The sequence below is a fragment of the Neomonachus schauinslandi genome, chromosome X (assembly GCF_002201575.2).
Source record: "Neomonachus schauinslandi chromosome X, ASM220157v2, whole genome shotgun sequence".
In the NCBI taxonomy this organism is placed as follows: Eukaryota; Metazoa; Chordata; class Mammalia; order Carnivora; family Phocidae; genus Neomonachus; species Neomonachus schauinslandi.
Window position 1 is genome coordinate 44061881 of NC_058419.1, and position 20463 is coordinate 44082343.

The window sequence follows — 20463 nt, forward strand, 5'->3', positions numbered from 1 at the left end:
TTCACATCCTCAGCCTTGAGATCTCATTCAACAGAGTAGCACATAAGGATGGGTCCATTAGAGAGAATATTGGAGTGAGAGTTAGGAGATGTAGGTCCCAGTGCCAGACATATCCTCTGTTATAGTACATTGGGTAAGTTACTCCCTTCTCCTGACTCCGTCAATAAAACAGGAGAACATACCTAGCCCTAATGCTGAAAGGAAAGAGCAAAGGAAATCACTTTTCTTGGGCACCTGCCATGAATTATACATTATGCTAAGTCCTTTTACATACTTTATATACTCTAAATCAGTACTGTACCATAGAGCTTTCTGGGACGGTGGGGATGTTTTGTATCTGTGGATGTTCAAGATGGTACTAATACTAGCCTTAAGTAGCTATTGAGCCCTTGAAATGTGGTTAGTACAACTGAGGAACTGAATTTTTAATTTTACTTAACTTTAATTCAAATTTAAATACCCACGTGTCTAGTGGCTACTGTTTTGGATACTGCAACTCTAACATTATGAAGCAGGAATACTTGCTCCCACTTAATTTATGGTAAAACTGAGGCTCAGAAAAATTAAATAACATGAAAGTTACATAAACAGTAACTAAACAAGATTCAAAACTGAGCAGTAGAAAGTTTAGCAAGGTAATACTGTCAGATATACAAGGAATTACCCAGACTCCACCACTTACAAGTTGTATGACCAAAGAAAAATAATTATAGTCTCTAGAACTCACTTTCATCATCTATAAAATGATGATAATCATCACCTAATTTACAGGCCTATTGTTGGGATTAATGTGTATAGAGCTATACAGTGTGGCCCATAATAGGCTTTCAACAACTGTGTTTCCTCACCACCTTGATTTCTCTCCCACACTTAGATAAGGTTCAGACATAAACTAAAAAAGAGAAGTGTAGAGTAGAGAGAGCATTTGGGAAATATAAAAGCAAGAAGGAAAATACTCATGAACTTTACATGATATCTTATTATAGAACAGATATGTGGGAGGGTATGAAATCATCAAAATATTTCCACTTATTTGGTTTGCTTTCCTGCCCTGTTCTTGGCGCTCTAGTCAATGTTATCCAAAGCAGGGAACAAGGTATCTGTTACGTATTTTGAGGCCCAGAAAGACAAGCTATTATAGCTGAAAAACAGAGTACTGTAAGGGGCCTGGGCTTGAGAAGCAGGTAAAGTTCAAATCCTGACTCCCATACTTGTACACACCAAGAAAACAACTGAACACCTCTATATGTTAGTTTTTTAATCTTAAAATGGGTCTGATAACATGCAGGATGTTGTATACCTGAAACTAATATAACATTGTATGCCAACTATACATCAATGAGAAAGGACAAAAATTTTTGATAAAATATGCAGGGTGTCTCAATAAACATATCATTTATTACCTCGCTTTACATTCTGTAGCACCCTCTAGTGGAGTGTACAAAAATCAGCATGGCATTTCTGCCTTCCAAAACCGTGGTTTTAACTTCAGTGTACATTGGAATCACCAGAAGAGTGTAACACAGATCACCAAACCATAGGATTTCTTATTCATTAGGCTTGAGGCGGGGCCTGAGCATCTGAATTTCTGACAACTTCCCCCAAAGTGATAGTAATGCTAGCGGTGTGTCTCGAAAACACTCTTTGAGAACCACAGCTCCAGATCTCGCCCCTCCCCTCTGTGTGTGCATGAGCACATATGCAGGCACACAAATGTGTATGATTGGCAATTGAAAGATATACTAATTGTTGTTTTTTGAATTTTATTCATACCCATCTAATAAGGATTTTGTGAGGAATAAAAAAATATCCATGTAAAGGATATAACACAGCATCTAAAATATAGAAAGCATGCAAGAAAACAGAGTATCACAGAACATAAATCGTTTGCCCAAGGTCTCACAGCTAATAAGTGGGGAATCAAAATTAGGTCTCTAACTCCAAAGACATAACAAAGTGTAGCCGTACCACTACAAAAAATAGGGTGCAAACACACATATTTAATAAAAATTTCAAGAGAAAAAGATCAGTTTTCCATATCAGGGTCCAAGTTTTTATCTGTCTTTATTGACTAAACAGCCACCTATATTTTCCACTGGGGAATGTTGTTAGCATTGGAAAAGAAGATGCACAGAAAGGATTCAGATCATCAGCAACAGGGCCTGGGGTCATTCATCAATTCTGACCCCCCAAAAAAGGCAAGGAGAGGACTGGAGGGGGGAATTTTTTTTTTAAGAAGAAGCAAGGAAAAACATTTGGATCTAGGGCCATAGTCCTCTGCCTGGTTGGGCTATTTTCAAAAGTTGATTTGATTTTTTCCTTAGCAATGAAAGGTATACATGATCCCTATACATTGTTTGTGGAGTTCAACAAATCAGGAAGAGGGGAAACAAAATCCCATAATTCCAGGGACTAAACAGCCAATCCTTTGCTGGGATTTGGTGGCATCTAGTGGCAGACTCAAGAGGTATAAACCTCACCCAGAGAACTTTCTGGAAAACTAGCTGTGTGCGTACTTGCCTGAAGGACACTGTGCTTGTGCTTGGAGATCAGGACAAAAAGGTAAGAGAGCCTAAGCCCCTACAGAAATTCGGAGTCTGTGTGTGTGTGTGTGTGTGTGTGTAGAGAAAGAGAGACAGAGAGAGAGACTGGAGGGGAAAGCTATCACATTATATTACCGGCAGAAAATTGTGTTTGTGCCAAGAGAATGGCAGGCCACTTGGGGGGGGGGGGGGGGAGGATACCAGGGAACAGGAAAGAAGCTGCACCTTGGAATTGCTAACATGGGGATGGGAGCGTTTGGCTCTTAACTATTGGAGGGCTATGGTTTAGAACAGGATTTTGGCAACAGAGAAAAACGTGGGAAGAAAGAGTATTTTTAGGGTCTGAAATTAAACCACTAGGAGAGGCCAAAATATTTCTGGCAAAGCCTCTTTATTGGTTATGGTCGCCTTGACTTATTTTCCTTTTCATTAGAACAATTTTCAAACTTATACAAAAGTAGAGACCATTCCGTCCACAGCGCGCGTGCACGCACACACGCACATACACATGTGCGCGCACACACATGCACGCCCCCGTCTGGGACACACACCGGCCCCAACGCTGTGTCCCAACGCTAGGGGCGCACGCCTGCGCACACCTACCACCACCGACGCCACGAGGGCTGCCGCGCATACATCGTAACCCCAAGGCTACGCGAGCTCGCCCGCACACAGACAGGCCCCAACACCACGCCCCCACACACCCACCACCCCAACTCACACACACATTAAAACCCCCGCTCCGCTTTTATTTTTCTTTACCCCGACAGTTGCGCAAGAGGTTGGGGGGCGTGGCCCCAAATTTGACCTCGCGCTTCCCCACTCGCGGGAACCTTAGCTCATTTCCGCCCATCCTGTTTCCGCAGGCCACGTAGACACTTCCTTTCCCAGTGGAAAAAAAAAAAACCCATAATGCCCCCCTGCAGGGAAAAAAAAAAAAAAAAAAAACCTCTGGTCAGGGGAACTCTGGGTCGTGAAAATAGGCCACGTGAACACCCTGCCCTATAGACTTATGACCCAACGGCTGTCGCGCTTTTGGAGGGCGGGCTAAGAACCTAAGAGGGCGAGCGTCATTGGCCAGAGCCCGCACTAAAGGAGAAAGATGATTGGCTTGCTTCAAGCCTTAACCGTGAAGAAGCAGGTTGCTAGCACCCGCCTTTACTGCGGCGAAGTGTCATCGCTGACGTGTTAGGCCTCGTCCAATCATTTGGTTATGGAACATTCTAAAACTTAGGCAAGACGATTGTGATTGGCTGGAGGCTATAAGCCCGCCTCCATGGTGACGTGTCTGCCTATGGATATCAGTTGCCAGAGAAACCTGGCTTTACTATGGCGGTTGGAGGGACGGCAGTGATCACACGTCGGCTGCTGGAAAGAACTGGATTCTCGTTTCAGGTTTCGGGGTGGGGGTGGGGTGAAAGGGTTGACGATTTCTTTTTATCGTCGCATATATTGACAGGATTAACTAATGCTTTCACAGTTGGGCAGAGCTGCATTCAAATTCCTCCTCGCCAACGCCCAGCTTGGGCTGGCTCCTGTTCTTTCAGCGTCTCGGTTTCCATGTTTGTAAAATGGTGATAATAATAGTATCTACCTCAGAGACGTGTACCTCAGAGGCTCGTACTGTGTGTTAGTGCGTATAAGGCACTTAATACCAATCCTGGTTCCGAAAGCTATTCGCTGTTATTGTGGAGTGAAAAACCCGCGTAACAGAATGAGAAAAAAACATAAATTATGTAAAATCGTTCATTATAGTGTTTTTCCTGCCCATCAAATTCTTTCCTATAAGAAATTCGGCCTATAAAAGAAACACACCAGTCTTTGCCGGTGAAATAATTTACTACTTGAGAATTAGCTCGAAATAGCGGGGATTGGAATTTTCCATATTGAAAAGTTTAAAAGGCGGGGGTTGGGGGGAGATGGAGAACGAGAGCGATCAAGAGATGAACCACATGCGATGAGTAGGCCTTGTTTGGATCCTCATTCGAACACACCAACTAAAAAAAAAAAAAAAGCTGTTTAAGATGCATCGGGAAAATTTGAAGACGGGTTTGATGGTTTTTTAAGGAATTGATGTCGATATTTTAGACGTATAATGGCATTAATGGTTATGTTTTCAAATTATCTTGTAGAGATAGGAAAATATTTGCGGATTAAGTAATAAAATGTCTGGGAATGACAAGATACGTTGATGACTGGGATTTGCTTCAAAATAATCTCAGCGGTAGGGGGAAGTGGGGAGGGGTATAGATGAAACAAAACTGGCCCTAAGTTAATAATTGTTTGAGCTGAGTGATGGGGCATATGGGGTTCCTTATATTATTCCGTCTTCCTTGGTATATGTTTGACATTTTCCATAATAAAATGCAGAAAATCAGCTATTCGGTGAGCCTAAAAAAATCGGAGTGGGGGGAAGCAGTGGGTGGGGTTATAGATGAAACAAGATGGCCTTCAGTTGGTAATTGTTGAAGCTGGGTGATTGGTATAGGTTTATAATACTCTTCTTCTACATTTTTATTCATTTGAAATTATCCTTCATAAAAAGTATAAAAAAGACAGTTACTTTATCAAAAATAAAGATAAATGCACAATACAGTAATTTTGAAAATAAAACCACAAGAAAGGAAAAAGAAACATTTGTACATTATTTATCAGCTGTGGTGTCCTTTGTGTGTGATAAAATGCATTGGTTAATGGAGGAAAAAAAAGGATCTCATATCTTTTTACTTTATGTCCTTTTCTGTCCCCTTCTTTGACCTTCCAGGCCATCATCAGAAAAGCTAAGTTTGCTGTATAGTAAGGATCAGAAGATCTGATCCAGTTTGCAGAACCATCCCTGATTACAGAATCTGGGTAAGTGCCTCCCTTCTCCTGGCCTCAATTCTCAAACAAAATAATTCCACATAACCTTCCTAACTGTCCAGGAATGATTTGAAGATTAATAAGCGGCTATCTGGGAAAGCACTCTAAATTCTAAGAAGGATGGGTGCTTCCAGTATAGCAAGTGCCCAAACAACAGAGGACTGTATAATCTTACATTCTTTGATAAAAGATGCTACAATTGATACCCTAGAGTTAGTTCCATATATATGTGTATATATATGTATAATTCTTTTTTTAAAAAAAATTGTGGCATCTCATGTACAGCATAATTTAGTGGTTGAAAGCAAATACTGACTTCCTTAATTTGAATTCTGTCTTTGCCACTTACTATGTGATCCTGGGCAAGATACTTACCTCCTTTTGTCCCTAAATTTCCTCATGTGTAAAATAAAGATGATAATAGTTCCTTCATAGGATTTTTGAAGGGATTACGTGTAAAGTACCAGGACAGTGCTTGGCACATATAAGTGTTTGCTTTAATAATGATTATGGTTCTGTTAGTCCTTGTGGTACATCCTGGTTTACCTACCCACACATACACTCTTAAACTTCTAAAAGCAGTGGATTCTTCTGTTCGGAAATGTAAAAAAATTAATACTGTTGGTTTTTTTCCTGATTTTTCCAGAAGCAGCAGTTACCACTAGAACTGAATTCTGAAATTATGACTTCTGGCTTGTCCTAACAATCTAGAAAGATACTGAGTATATTGATCGTATTTATTTACAAGGGAATTTCCAGGAGCTATAATTTTAACTAGGAAATCATAACCATATTCAGTCTGCTAACAGCTTTTGTGTCATTCCTCCTTTGTCTCAGACTCAAAAAATATGTTAAACATAAAGGAAGTGTTCCAAGATCCAGAAGAGAATGGATATAAATGTAACTGGCATGGTATATGTGTATTTAAAGGTTTATTCCAACAAACCATAGGAGATGTTGTTCACACTTCATTTGTGACACACCCATACCAAAATGTTAGCCTTTGGAGTCTGCATTCCTAAGTGGCCCATCACTTGCATGAGGGGATGAAGGAAGGTTTTTTCAGTGACTTGAGAGCTTCATTTTCCAATGGAGTCACTATATTTTCCTTCTAATTTTTTTTTTTTCTCTTCTGAAAGCTGGGTTGCAGAGGAGGGCGCTGCCCTGGCGGAAAAGATGCAGTAGATGGGTAGGCACAAAACCCCTTTACAGGAGGCCATTTGGAGAATGATTAAGGGCAAAAGGGAGGGAGTGGGGCTGTTAGGCCAGTAGGAGCTCAGAGAAGGCAAGGTCCAGGGTATCCTGAAATGGAGAAAGCCTCAGAGAGGAAAAGGACCTTGACCTGCACCTCCAAGAATGGTCAGAACCTAGGAGGGGGGAGGGAAACCAGTCTGAATGGTATGCCTACAAAATGTATTATACACAGTGATAATTTACTGAAAAGTCCAGCTATGTGTGAGATCTAAGGATAAGAATAGATTAGAAAATCATTGAATATGTGTATTTTAATACAGATTTTGTCATGTAATTGGTATGTGAATATATTATCCTTATAATGAAAAGGTGTAAATATTACAGAGTAGGCTCAGGTTTGAATTTCTTCGCCTCCAATCTCTTACTCTTTCCAGAGTTAACCACTATTCTCAGTTCTATTTCCTTCTAGATCTCTAAATTATGTACCTGTTTAAAAACATACATGGATATATATATAAAATACGTTTTGTGTTTTCTTTTACATAAATATGGTATCACGCTATAGGTATTGTTTTTGCAACTTGCTGTTTTTATTCAGCGAATTATCTTGGATGTCTTCATGTCCATTCATAGAGTTCTTTTTGATTCCTTTTGCAGTGGCATTGTTTTAACTAGCATGATAATCCATATTATGGATAAACCACATTTTATCTTTCCACCAAATCACTAGTGATAGACCTCCAGGTTGACTCCAGTGTTTGCTACTTCAAATAATGCATCAAACATCCTTGGAAACCATTTACAAGTGTTATTCTAGGGCAACATTTATGTCTTTATGATAATTAAACCAATGTGATACTGGTGTGAGAACAGATACCACTATGACAGACCAGGTGACCTAGAAATAGTGATAACCTTTAACAATTGAATAATCAGAAATCATTGGGAAGAGAGTACCTTAAAAGACCCATGTACATCTAGGAATTTAGAATGTTCTATAATAGCATTTCAAATCAGTGGGGAAAGGATGACCGCTTTAATAATTAATATTAGGAAAAGTCACATATTTGGAAGAAACTATAGAAATACCAAGAAATACAGGAAATCATTTTTAGAATATTGATTTGGGAGCATTTTCCCTGGATGTGACATAAATGCCAAAGTTCACAAAGGAAAAGGTTGACATACTTGTGTGATTATACACACACACACACACACACAAAGACCCAGAGAAGGAAAATGAGTTTGGAAAAAATGTTTCCAACATACCCAAGAATACTTAGGATTTAATTCTTAGAAATCAGTAAAGGAAGCAAACAACCTAATGTAAAAAAGAACAAAAATATTCACATAAGCAAAACATATACATGAATGTGTGAAAGATGCTCAGTGATATTAACTACATACTAGATAAGCAAAAAATTTTTTTCCAGATGTTTATCCCATGTTGCTGAAGGTGTAGGTGAATGAACTTTAACATTTTTGCTGGGAGTACAAATTAAAGTGGTTCTTTACAAATTGAATTTGCCTCTATCTCATCAAAGTTATAAGTATACCAATCCTTTGAACAGTTCCACTTCTGAGAATAGTCCTGAAATCCCTAATGCTCTAATATATCTGTACACTTACGACTATTACAGCATTTCTGTAAAAATGAAGTATTGGGAACAACCTAAATGTTAATAAGGGACTGGCTAAATTCTGGCACATAGAGATTATAGAGTAATGTGGATATTAAAAAGAATGAGCTAGGTATGTGTGGACAGAAAGATGCCCATGACAAAACGAGAAAAGGTGTGGGGCAATATGTCTCACCAAATCAAATACAGAATACACATTTAGTTTTAAAGGTTGTATATGGTGTGAATATGCACATAGGATTTGAAAGCTTACACAGTCATTCTGGGATTGGGGAGGGGAGGTAAAGGGAGAATTCCCCCATCTTTATGTATTTTGGAATTTATGCATATGTAAAGATTACCTGTAAATGGTACCACAGAATTAACTAGTTGGGGAAAATAATGCAGATTTTCAGTTTGTAACTTAGAAAATAAATTCTGGATGGATTAAGAAAATATAAAACCTCCATTAAAATGACATCTTTTAACAGTGGAAGGGGAAACTAACATTTCATTATATAAAACTTTAAAATCTTAACATCAGGCACTATAAAAAACACTAGGGGAAATACAACTCTTGGTATATAAAGAGCTCCTATAGATGTTAAAATCACTAAGAATCAACTGAATGGGCACAGGACAAAAGCGTATGTTGCCAATAGAGGCTTTTTAAATGTTAAACATCTCTAATAAAACAACTAAACATTTTATCAAATTCTGTAAATGAGCCTAGCCACTGCTGACCAGAGTACAAGTGATAGTTTTACATACTACTTGTAAGGTTCAAAACTGGTACAGCTTGGGAGGAAGTTATTTGGCAACGTGTTACTATCTCTTGACCCACTAAATCTGCATCTGGAAATAATAAAAGGAAATGACAAAAATGCTGTAATAGTTTCTGCAGGGTAAATTGAAGAGGAATCACTTTCCATTAAGGGTGTTTAGATTAAGGTATGACCATTGATGAAATACACAGCTCTCAAGATCTACGTATATTATGTTACATGGGAAAAATAACTAGTTGTGATACCACGTTTTTTAAAAGGGAAGGTTAAGATTTGATAACCAGTATAAGCTCACCTCTGTTTAAGCATTTACACAGAAATTTAGAAAACTAGGGCAAACCTACGAATGTGTTTTCTCAGTGTCTGGCCTACCCCTAGAGCTGACCTGTAGAAGACAAGTGGGAAAATACTTGATGACTCGTCCCTAATTTGTGCCTCCATTTTCTTCATGTGTTGAATCACTTCCTCACTTTGAATCGCTATTGTATACCCACCAGGGACCTAAGTGCTGCTCCAAAATATATGCTATATATGTAACACAAGACCTGTGGCAAATAGATTAATGGTGTGGTTCTATAAGCAAAACTAACATGAGACATTTAAATATTGAACTCTGAAGTAACATCCGCTTCGTATGGTATTGGAGATGGGAGAGAAACATGGATTAGAGTTGGAGATTTAAGGAGGAAAGAAGACTTCTGTGGTATTTAGATGGAGACAAGGGAGAGAGCATGATGGGAGCAAAGAGTAGGTATACTAAGCCAGTAAACAACCGTTATAAAAGCCTGAAACTGAAGACAAGCTGGCAAACTCAAAGTTTAAAATGGCCCCAAATTAAGTAATCTATAGTGCAAACTTCACTGTCACTGATCATGGAGCAGTGTTAAGCTGGGAAGGGAGGTACAAAGTGGAAAACTATCCAGAAACTTGTGTTACAAGTAGGAGCCAGACATCAAAAGGACAGGTATTCCCTTCTTTTGATGTCTGGTTTCTGACTTCCAGGTAGTAATAGTTGCTTGTTTGATCTGTAGGATACTCAGATGAAAATAAAGGTACTGAGACAACTTCTATAAAGGCTGTTTCCGTGGCTTTATTCACTGGTCACAAACCTTGACTCGTGCAGGTATTTTTCTGTATAATGTCAGATATTTCATGGAGACTTTATAAGAGTGATAGAAGAATTTGTAGAGAATGACAGAACTCACCCAGTTAATTAGAACCAGGTAGAATTCCTTTTTGTAGTTTTCCTATGAATGAATATATGAGATCAATGCCAAGGATGTACAGTAGGTTCAGCTATCATTTTCAAGTTCCTCCTCAGTAAGGAATTGCTGATGACTGTAAGACTTCCAAAATACTTCCCATCCAGCCTGGCCTCACTTCTGTTATACACAGTCTGGCTGGCACTGAGCCACCTTGGTTTCTTTAGTTGGTATTTTAACTATCCTAGTGGAAGCTCTGCACTGTATTAACTCTGAGGTGGGTTTTCTGAATTTTGCCTATATTACTTAACTAAATTCTCTGATACCCTCATATACCATGTCCCCTCTGTCGGGGGCACAATGAATGTTCGTTTAGAAACATCCTTTTTGTAAGCTTCGATAGCTTACAATGTAATGCCATGACACACTGGCCACTGATCCTTCACAGGATGTGTCTGTTTATCCCTCTCAGGCAGGTGTCTGATTCCCACAGGGTCAGTATCCGTATTCACAGATTTTGATGCTCTCTTGAGGGAGAGAGCCCTTTGCCCTTTTATTTTTTACTCAGATCTTTGTGTCCTTTTAGTGAGAGGATCTCATTTGGTTAGTGAAAGCTCTGGCACTCAGGCCTCTCTCCCCAGTAACTGCTTTCTCTGATTCAAGGCTCTGGTTGTCTAGCATTTCTTACCTCTTATTTCCCCCCCCCTAGGGCTTCCCTGACACCTGCTTACATCGTTTTAAGGGCTAAGGATTGGCTGAGGAGCTTTTTATGTGGGTGAAAGTCATAGTTATCAGAGAAACCTGGTTTAAGTCTGATCCACCACCATCCCTCATTTTTTCCCAGCGGTTACCCTGATTTTAACAGTGTGGTATTGATTCATCTAGATACTTTTCCTATGCATTTATACGTATCAGTTTAAAACAGGAGTTTGATCACACTCACTCTACGTAAGAACTGTATAGGACTGATAGTTATTTCTCGACCTGTGCTATCTCTTCAGTATCCTATTGTACATATTATGCCTTATGCCTGTTTACCTAATAATGTAGACTCAAGCATCTTTCCATATTCATTCGTGGTTCTCTGCTTAATTCATTTGAATGTTCTTCCAGAGTGTGCATACATAATCTGTATTATGAATATATAGGTGTTTCCAGTTCTTCAATATTAAGAGCACCACTGCAGTGAACATCTTTGTATCCATATTCACACGTATTCCTGCAAGATACTGTGCTGTTTAGCCAAATTGTATTTACAAAGTTTTTAAGAAGAACCTGTGAAGTCAAGGGATAGTTTTGCCTCATTCCATAGATGAGGAAAAAGAGGCTAAGAGAGCTTACATACCTTGCCCAAGTCCTCACAATTCATAAATGGCAGAGCCTAATTGAAGTAGAAGTATGTCTAACAGTGGAGCTCATATATTTTCTCTGATATTATAGTCAAAAAAGTACGGGTTTTTTTTTCTGTATTATTTCATAAAAGTTCATCTTCATTGCAGAACCTGTTTTCCTTTCTAGGTTGTGTCTCCCACCTCATCCTTCCAGACCATCCCAGGAGATCTAGGAGGTTCCATCTGGGAAAACACTAGGAGTTCTTGGAAGGGAAAGAAGGAAGAGGATTATGTAAGTCAAAAAAAATTGCTTCATCTGTCACACTATAAGAATCATAGAACACTATTTTTTCATCTTTATCTCACAGTTCTCTCTGCTGCATTTTATACTGAGTATTATTCCTTGCCCATCTTAAAACTCTCAACTTCTTTGGCTTCCAAAACAACATTCTCCTAATTCTTCTATGGGTGCTCTGACCATTTTTGTTTTGTTCTTGGTCTCTCTGCTCACCCCTTAAATATCATTCTTTTTAGGTTTTTCCAGAATTTCATACTTTGGTGCAGTTTTTCTTCCTCTTCTCTCCATGAATGATTTTGATGGCTTTCATAGCTTCCAGTAGCAGCTGTATGATGATTACTCTCAGATCTCCATTTCTGGCTCTGACCCTCACCTGAGCTTTAAAGTTAAATGTCTAACTGTATACCTCACACTTCGTAGATCCAGTACTGAACTTCTTTCCTCTCTAATCCACTTCCTCCTTCTTTAGATGCACTCTCATTTGGTGATAATACTAATGACCTAATAATCACCCATTCTCAAAACCTGGGAATCATCACTGGCTTCTCCCTCACTGATTTATCACCTCCTCCAACAAGCTAATACTGAAAGCGGTGTCATGTACCATTTCTCGTTTGCTCCAAAGTACTCTGTGCTTATAACTGTCATTGTACTAACCTTGTTTTTTTAATTGCCACTTTAGATATTTGAATTCCTAGCACCTAGCATAGTACCTGTCCCAAAACAAATATGCATTAATGTATGATGACTAATTGAATGGATGAATTATTTCTTTCCTATTACTTTATTGCTGATTCTAAACTAACCATTAAAATCAGTGTTTTTATTAATTCATTAATTACCTAGGTTTAAAATTACAAAGCCACCTTTGACTTCTCCCTCTTCATTTACCAAGTTCTGTATTCGGTTTCTCTTGACTCTGTCATCACCCTAGTTCAGGCCTACCTGGACTCCTACAAAAACATTTACTGTTACTCATTTTGCCTCCAGTCAACTAATCTTTCTTATTTCTTTCATCTTGTCATTTCTCCTGTTCAGAGTCTTTAATTTCAATTCTGCTGCCTTCTGCAGTTTTATTCCATTTAATTCATCCTTTTTCTAAAATTATATTCCTGTCTTTTGAGTGGCACAAAAAAACTAACTTAATGGGCAAGTCCAATGAGTGATCGGATGGGGGGGTGAGAGTAGTGGTTGGTAGTGACGATCAAAGAGAGGGTGGAAGTAGTAAGTCACTTACAGATGATCCTGAACTAGGATTTGAAATCCAAATTCCCAGAGAATAGTTTCTGTTTTACTTTGGTGGGCCTTTAAGAAGCAGTGTGTGTTAAAGGTCACAATAGAAAACAACCAAGTAAAATCCTTTATATATTACAGTGGTTGGAATAAAAACAGGGTTGAATGAGTTCCAGAAAGCAGGGGTCTCAAACTCGTGGACAACAATCTGCAGAAGAAGACAACTTCAAAAAACCAACTAGAAGCAATATGCAAAGAAGTAAGATGAGAGGGGCCTCCTCAGGAAAGAAGACTGCTGGTCCACAGCAGAAGAATCTGGAACCGGCTCTCCCAGGCAGATGGGGGGGTCGCTCTGCAGAGAACCCCCCTTCGGGATCCGTGAGAAAGACAAGAAAGAACAAGCAGAAGACTCCTGGAAACGGAGATGGTGGCAGTACCAGCGAAGCACCCCAGCCACCTCGGAAGAAAAGGGCCCGGGCAGATCCCACTGTTGAAAGTGAGGAGGCATTTAAGAATAGAATGGAAGTTAAAGTGAAGATTCCTGAAGAATTAAAACCATGGCTTGTTGAGGACTGGGACTTAGTTACCAGGCAGAAGCAGCTGTTTCAACTCCCTGCTAAGAAAAATGTAGATGCCATTCTGGAAGAGTATGCAAATTGTAAGAAGTCGCAGGGAAATGTTGATAATAAGGAATATGCGGTTAATGAAGTTGTGGCCGGAATAAAAGAATATTTCAATGTGATGTTGGGCACTCAGCTGCTCTACAAATTTGAGAGGCCCCAGTATGCAGAAATCCTCTTGGCTCACCCTGATGCGCCAATGTCCCAGGTTTATGGAGCCCCACACCTACTGAGATTATTTGTGAGAATTGGAGCAATGTTGGCATATACGCCCCTTGATGAGAAGAGCCTTGCATTATTGTTGGGCTATTTGCATGATTTCCTAAAATATCTGGCAAAGAATGCTGCATCTCTGTTTACTGCCAGTGATTACAAAGTGGCTTCGGCTGAGTACCACCGCAAAGCCCTGTGAGGGTCTACTGACCACTCACTGTTAACGTCTGGTATCTGTAAACACTCTTTTTGTTCTTAGTCTTTTTCTTGTATAATTGATGTTCTTTAAAATTGTTAATGTATAACAGGGCTTATGTTTCAGTTTGTTTTCTGTTTCGTTTTAAACAGAAAATGAAAGGAGTACAAGCTCCTTTTCTCATTTCAAAGTTGCTACCAGTGTACGCAGTAATTAGACAAAGAAGAAACATTCAGTAGAACATTTTATTGCCTAGTTGACAACATTGCTTGAATGCTGGTGGTTCTATCCCTTTGACACTACACAATTTTCTAATATGTGTTAATGCTACGTGACAAAATGCCCTGATTCCTAGTGCCAAAGGTTCAACTTAATGTATATACCTGAAAACCCATGCATTTGTGCTCTTTTTTTTTTTTTATGGTGCTTGAAGTAAAACAGCCCATCCTCTGCCAAGTCCATCTATGTTGTTCCTTAGGCATTCTATCTTTGCTCAAATTGTTGAAGGATGGTGATTTGTTTCATGGTTTTTGTATTTGAGTCTAATGCACGTTCTAACATGATAGAGGCAATGCATTATTGTGTAGCCACGGTTTTCTGGAGAAGTTGATATTTTAGGAATTGTATTTCAGATCTTAAATAAAATTTGTTTCTAAATTTCAAAGCAAGTATTTTGCAGCGTGCCTTTAATATTACCGAGGCTGACAAGTCAGCAGGCTCAGGAAAGGTCTAGATGGTATCAGAGAGTTCTGACTTCCAGTGAAAGAATTCCTTTTTCTGTTGGGTGTGGCAGCCAAGAGTATGCTGTCATGCCAGTTCCCCTCCCCTGCCCTCTCACTGTGGCTTCTCAAAGTGTGATCGCTTTCTAGTGCTGCTTAGAAGAGGCGGTTTTGTTCCTGATGCACCTTGCCCCTATGTAAGTTGGGCTGGTATAACAGAGTATTTAGTGGGTACTCTAACAGTCCCTTACACTTGTGCAGAGCTTTGCTCTTTCCCACAAAAGGAAGCATGGACAGCCACCTTCAGAAATACTTGTAGAAATACCACTATCAGAAATACTTATAGATTTTGGACCAAGGATGGCCACTTTCCCTGGTTCCAACATTGAGGTCCTGTTCTGTTTTCATAATCCCTTAGACATAACAGTGGGAATCCAGAGTAGGGGATTTGTGGAGGAGGGTTGATGTTGGAGGCCTATAATTATAAATCCATTCTATATGGAAATTTCCCAAACCAGGTTTTGTCCCATGATAGTGTTTTTTACTTCTTTAGCGTGCAAAAAAAAAAAAAAAAATATTCCATGTTACTGCAGAAATTTTGGAAAATACAGTAAGAACAGATCTAGAAATGAGAGTCCTGTATAGGGGCACCTGGGTGGCTCAGTCAGTTAAGCATCTGCCTTTAGCTCAGGTCAGCATCCCGGAGTCCCGGGATCGAGCCCGCATGGAGCCCCCTGCTCAGCAGGGGGTCTGCTTCTCCGTCTGCCCTTCACCCTGTTCTGCCCTTCACCCTGCTCTCACTCACTCTCAAATAAAATCTTTAAAAAAAAAAAAAGTCCTGTATAATCCTACTGGATCAGTCAGGGTCCCAGCAGGAAATAAACGGGACTCAAAATAAGATGATTTGAGAAGTTTAATAGAGAAATTTTTTTCCCAAGTTGTCAGCAGAGGAGTAAAATCATGGCGTGTATTAGTTTGCCAGGGCTGCCACATCAAAGTACCACAAACTAGGTGACTTAACAGAAATTTCTTTTCTCATAGTTCTGGAGTCTAGAAATCCCAAATCAAGGTATTGGCAGGGTTGGTTTCTTCTGAGGCCTCTCCTTGGCTTGTAGTTGGCTGCCTTCCTATGACTTCACATGGTCTTTACCTCTGCACCTGTGTCCTAATCGCTTCTTCTAAGGAGGCCTAATAACCCCATTTTAACTTAACTACCTCTGTAAAGATTCCATCTCCAAACGAAGTCCCATTCTGAGGTACTGGGGGGTTAAGATTTCACAATTGAGCCTGCCATATGGTGTTACCTATAAGCAAAGAAAAGTAGAGTAGGAGGGTAGGGAGCAGGGTGAGGGGAAGGAGTGGAAGGGGAGAGTGTGGAGGAGGGGTGGGAGAGGAACGGGGAGGGGAGGAAGTAGGAGCAGTGAGAAGGGGGAGGGAGGAGGGAGTGGTTACTGGTTGGTAGACAGCTACATGGAAAGGGCCACCTGACAACTGTGATCTTCAGGACGCAGTTAGCTCACAGAGACCTCAGAGAATCCAGGATGGGGGCATAAAAAATACCTGAATTAATGCTTCTGGGCATTACCCTTTAACCAAACTGGAAGCCAAAGGGCATGGAAAACATTTGATGTAATCTACCTTGGTAAGCTTGGGGGACACAGAGCAGGGAGGAAAAATGGATCAGAGAGGACAGCTAAGATTTCTAGCACACGCACACCTGAAATAACCATAGTTCATATTTTGCCATATAGTCTTAGAACTATTATGCCCTCTGAGGGACCTAGGGCCTGGCCAACTAGAAAAGTTCTTAACGACTCATACATTCAGAGGACAGTTGTGTAATAGTTCATAACACTCAGAAAACACTGTATAAGAGTTTGTTTCCTTCGTTCTTTGAAACTTTGAATAGGAGGCCTAGCAAACAGATGGAGCTTAGCTCACACGCTTGAACATGTTAGAAATATCACATTTTAAAATTGCCTTTAGGGGCACCTGGGTGGCTAAGTTGGTTAAGCGTCTGACTCTTGGTTTTGGCCCAAGTCATGATCTTACGGGTTGTGGGATCAAGCCCTACATCTGTGCTCTGCACTCAGCAGGGAGTCTGCTGGAAGATTCTCACCTTCTGCCCTCCCCCCTGCACGTGCATGCATGTGCACTCACGCTCTCAAGTAAATAAATCTCTAAAAAAATAAATTGCCTTTAAATGAACATAAATAAGATCCTGACATTCAAATGTAGCACGTTGCTGGGATGCCCACTTAAGTTGTTACTAGGGATTCCCTATCTCCATTAGTTGTACAAACATGCTATGGTCTGATCTAGCATGAGATTCCCACTGTCATCAGATACCTGATCACATTGGTTAGGGATCAGATGTTCATTTACTGAATTGGCATGATTTCTTCAGATCCATTGCTCCTGCCGCTTCTATCCGGGCCTCTGGATTAGGGGAATCTTTGGTAAGACTAGGTGCGCAGCTTTCCTGAGCCCACCATAGTCTTCCTTGGATCCTGATTCAGAAAACTACTCATGTCTCCACTACTGGAAGGACCCACAAACCCTGACCTCTCTTCTCTTGTTGCCTTCAAATGCCCTCCATTCCCATCCAGAGACATCTGGCTTGATGTTATCAAGTAATACAATTCTTTTCAAGACATAAAAGCCACCGGCTTCAAGCAGCTTCTACTTCCAGCTCTGCCACAAATCTCCCTCTCCTGGATCTCTGTAAGAAATGGGAGGAGAGAAAAATTTAAGAACCCAACACACATGTTAATATCCCAATGACCGATAATTCAGTCATTTCCAGTTAAGTTCATATGTGGTTTCTTTTTACTTTAGCTGATTTCTTCTTGTTAATTGCTTTATTTTTTTAAAGACAACACCTTAGGAATATTCAGGAGAGGCCTAAAGTACTTTATTAGGACCTAAAACAGGCCATCTCATTGATTAAAAAAAAGAAACAGAGGGCAATTATAATAAATGTATGCAAACTATTACCAGAATCTCTGTTGATTTAGCAAGTGTCTCTATTTTGAAGCCACACAGGTGATGTAGTTTCATCTAGCCATCTTAATGACTAAATGGCTTCCTTCTGAAACTGAAGGGTGGATCTGAGAGTTTATTTCTCCCATGAGATTCAGCACCTAGCTAAAGTGGTGGTTCCATAATAAATAGTTATTATAATTGTTATTTATTGTTTTCATCAATATCATTATCAACATAAATAGGCCCGTTTCCCACCCAGGAGAATGTATGCGGATTGGTACGGAAGCATGTTGTGAAATGACTCTCATGACACCCATCAAACACCTAGAAAGCAAAGAAGGTAGCCATTAAATAGAAGGCTTGTTTTGCCTAAGACAAATTTCTGGCACAGCATAAAAGTTCAAGGATGGTAATTCTCTCTCCTCTCTCCCTTCCCAAAAGGAAAGGGTGAAGACTATATTCCTAAGATCTGTGGTTCTCAACCTGAGGTCTCCAGACTTTTTTTTTTTTTGGTCTCCAGACTTCTAAGGGACTTTAAGGATACCATTAAGAATTGAAGACCTCGGGGTGCCTGGGTGGCTCAGCCGGTTAAGTGTCTGCTTTCGGCTCAGGTCATGATCCCAGGGTCCTGGGAGCAAGTCCCGCATCGGGCTCCCTGCTCCGCGGGGAGTCTGCTTCTCCTTCTCCCTCTCCTTCTGTGTGTGCTCTCTCTCTCTAGCTCTCACTCTCTCTCAAATAAATAAATAAAATCTTTAAAAAAAAAAAAAAAAGATTGAAGACCTCATGAGACGCCTGGGTGGTGTCTGCCTTCAGCTCAGGTCATGATCCCAGGGTCCTGAGCCCCCCCGCATGGGGCTCCCTGCTCAGTGGGGAGCCTGCTTCTCCCTCTGCCTGCTGCTCCCTCTGCTTGTGCTCAAGCTCGCACTTGCACTGTCTCTCCCTCTCTCTCTGTCAAATAAATAAAAATCTTAAAAAAAGATTCTCTCTCTCCCCCCGCCCTTCCCTCTGCTCTCTCTCTCTCTCTCAAAAAAAAAAAAAAGGAATTGAAGAGCTCTTTTCTTGACCTTCTTTTTTTCTTAATTCATTAATTCATTATGAAGGTAACACTTAGCTGAGCTTTCTCTAGAATCAAATGAGATAATATATTTAAACGTGCATCATGAGTTATGAATGATAATGGTTAACAGTCTGTATATAGAAATTTCAGTTATTAGTAATTGTGCCTATGTTTTTGTGAAAAAAAAATTCAAAATATAAAAGTGTTTAAGGAAGAGGACAGAAGTTGGAGACAGTCTATATTTTGTTAAAAATATAATTAAACAATTTAGAAAAAGTCTTTTTTTTAAAGATTTTATTTATTTATTCGATAGAGACACAGCGAGAGAGGGAACACAAGCAGGGGGAGTGGGAGAAGGAGAAGCAGGCCTCCCGCGGAGCAGGGAGCCCAATGTGGGGCTTGATCCCAGGACCCTGGGATCATGACCTGAGCCGAAGGCAGATGCTTAATGACTGAGCCACCCAGGCGCCCCAATTTAGAAAAAGTCTTAGGATAAGCATGAAAAGATTAAAAATAGAATGTGTTTATCAAATTAAAAAATAAAAATAGAATGTGTAAATTCCAAATTTCCAAAGAAAACTCCCTTGGTCCAAGAGAAGGCAGGAAAAGAGAGGAAGGGGAAAATGCAAAGAAAAAAACACGATAAACAGAAAACACAAAATAGGAAGGCAGAAGTACATCTACATCAATAATAATAAATGCAGATAGATTAAACTCATAGTAAAAGAAAATCTCAGATTGGATTTTTTTTCAAGGCACAGAATCTAGTTTCATGCTTTTTCTCAAAGATGCCCTTAAAATTATCCAGAAAAGTTCAAAATAAAAGGATGGAAGAATATATATTAGGTAAATACTAAGCAAAAGAAAGCTGGTGTAGGAAAATTGATACAAAAACACAGTAGCATGGCACATCACAAACATCATACCAAGCAGAGGTAGTCAATCTACTGAGCAAGAACAACTGTGAGATATAACCAAAATGCAACTTTACTTTTGTCTAATACTTTAAGCTTTGCCCAGGCCCCATGGCTTTGCTGCTCACTCCAAAGAGCCCTACAGTCACTTTAAATAATAAATCTAGCTTCGTTTCAGTGACTAGAACCCCCAGTCCCTAAATAAAAAAAAGAAGAAGAAGAACACTCTGAACTCAAAGTTAAACCTCTCCTCCCTCAGCTAGCACCAAAGTCAGGTGGACCTCCCACCTTTGGAGTAAGGGATGTGTTGGGTTTCTTCTCTTTCCCCATCTTCCCCAGCTTGCTAATTTTGACTTCAGGCCTGTCTAGGGTTGAAGGGAGGGAGTAAACAGAAAGCTATGATTGTGTAGTAAGTTGGCTTCATGCTTTCTGGGTCTAGCTGACATTTAAAGCAGACTCTCATGTGAGGCTCCCCCACTGCAACTTTTGTGTCAAAAGCTAAACATTCTATTGCTGTTTCCTCTTCAGCTCTGGGTTTTCCAGCTGTCCATTCCATACAGTTTCTCTGATGGAATCCTTAGCACCCCCAAACAGTTTTCTTCAGCAGGCCCCTCAATACTAAACATTGTACTCCTGCATGACCCACTTTTGATACATGAGAAACGTCCATATATCTTTTGCCCCCAACAAAT

The 20463-nt window shown here is 40.0% G+C and overlaps 1 protein-coding gene across 2 annotated transcripts; it reads left to right on the forward strand.

The window, feature by feature from the left end:
- Nucleotides 1-2482: 2482 nt before the first annotated feature.
- On the forward strand, nt 2483-14760 carry MORF4L2 (mortality factor 4 like 2). Of its 2 annotated transcripts, none has more exons than XM_021691324.1 (4): nt 2483-2562; nt 5308-5396; nt 11724-11828; nt 13209-14760. In XM_021691324.1, exon 4 carries the CDS (start codon nt 13233-13235, stop codon nt 14097-14099), a length of 867 nt encoding a protein of 288 aa, XP_021546999.1. In that variant the 5' UTR covers nt 2483-2562; nt 5308-5396; nt 11724-11828; nt 13209-13232; the 3' UTR covers nt 14100-14760. The 2 variants fall into 2 exon arrangements, with proteins under 2 accessions (XP_021546999.1, XP_021546991.1); XM_021691316.1 differs by lacking the exon at nt 2483-2562 and adding an exon at nt 3736-3938.
- Nucleotides 14761-20463: the final 5703 nt, after the last annotated feature.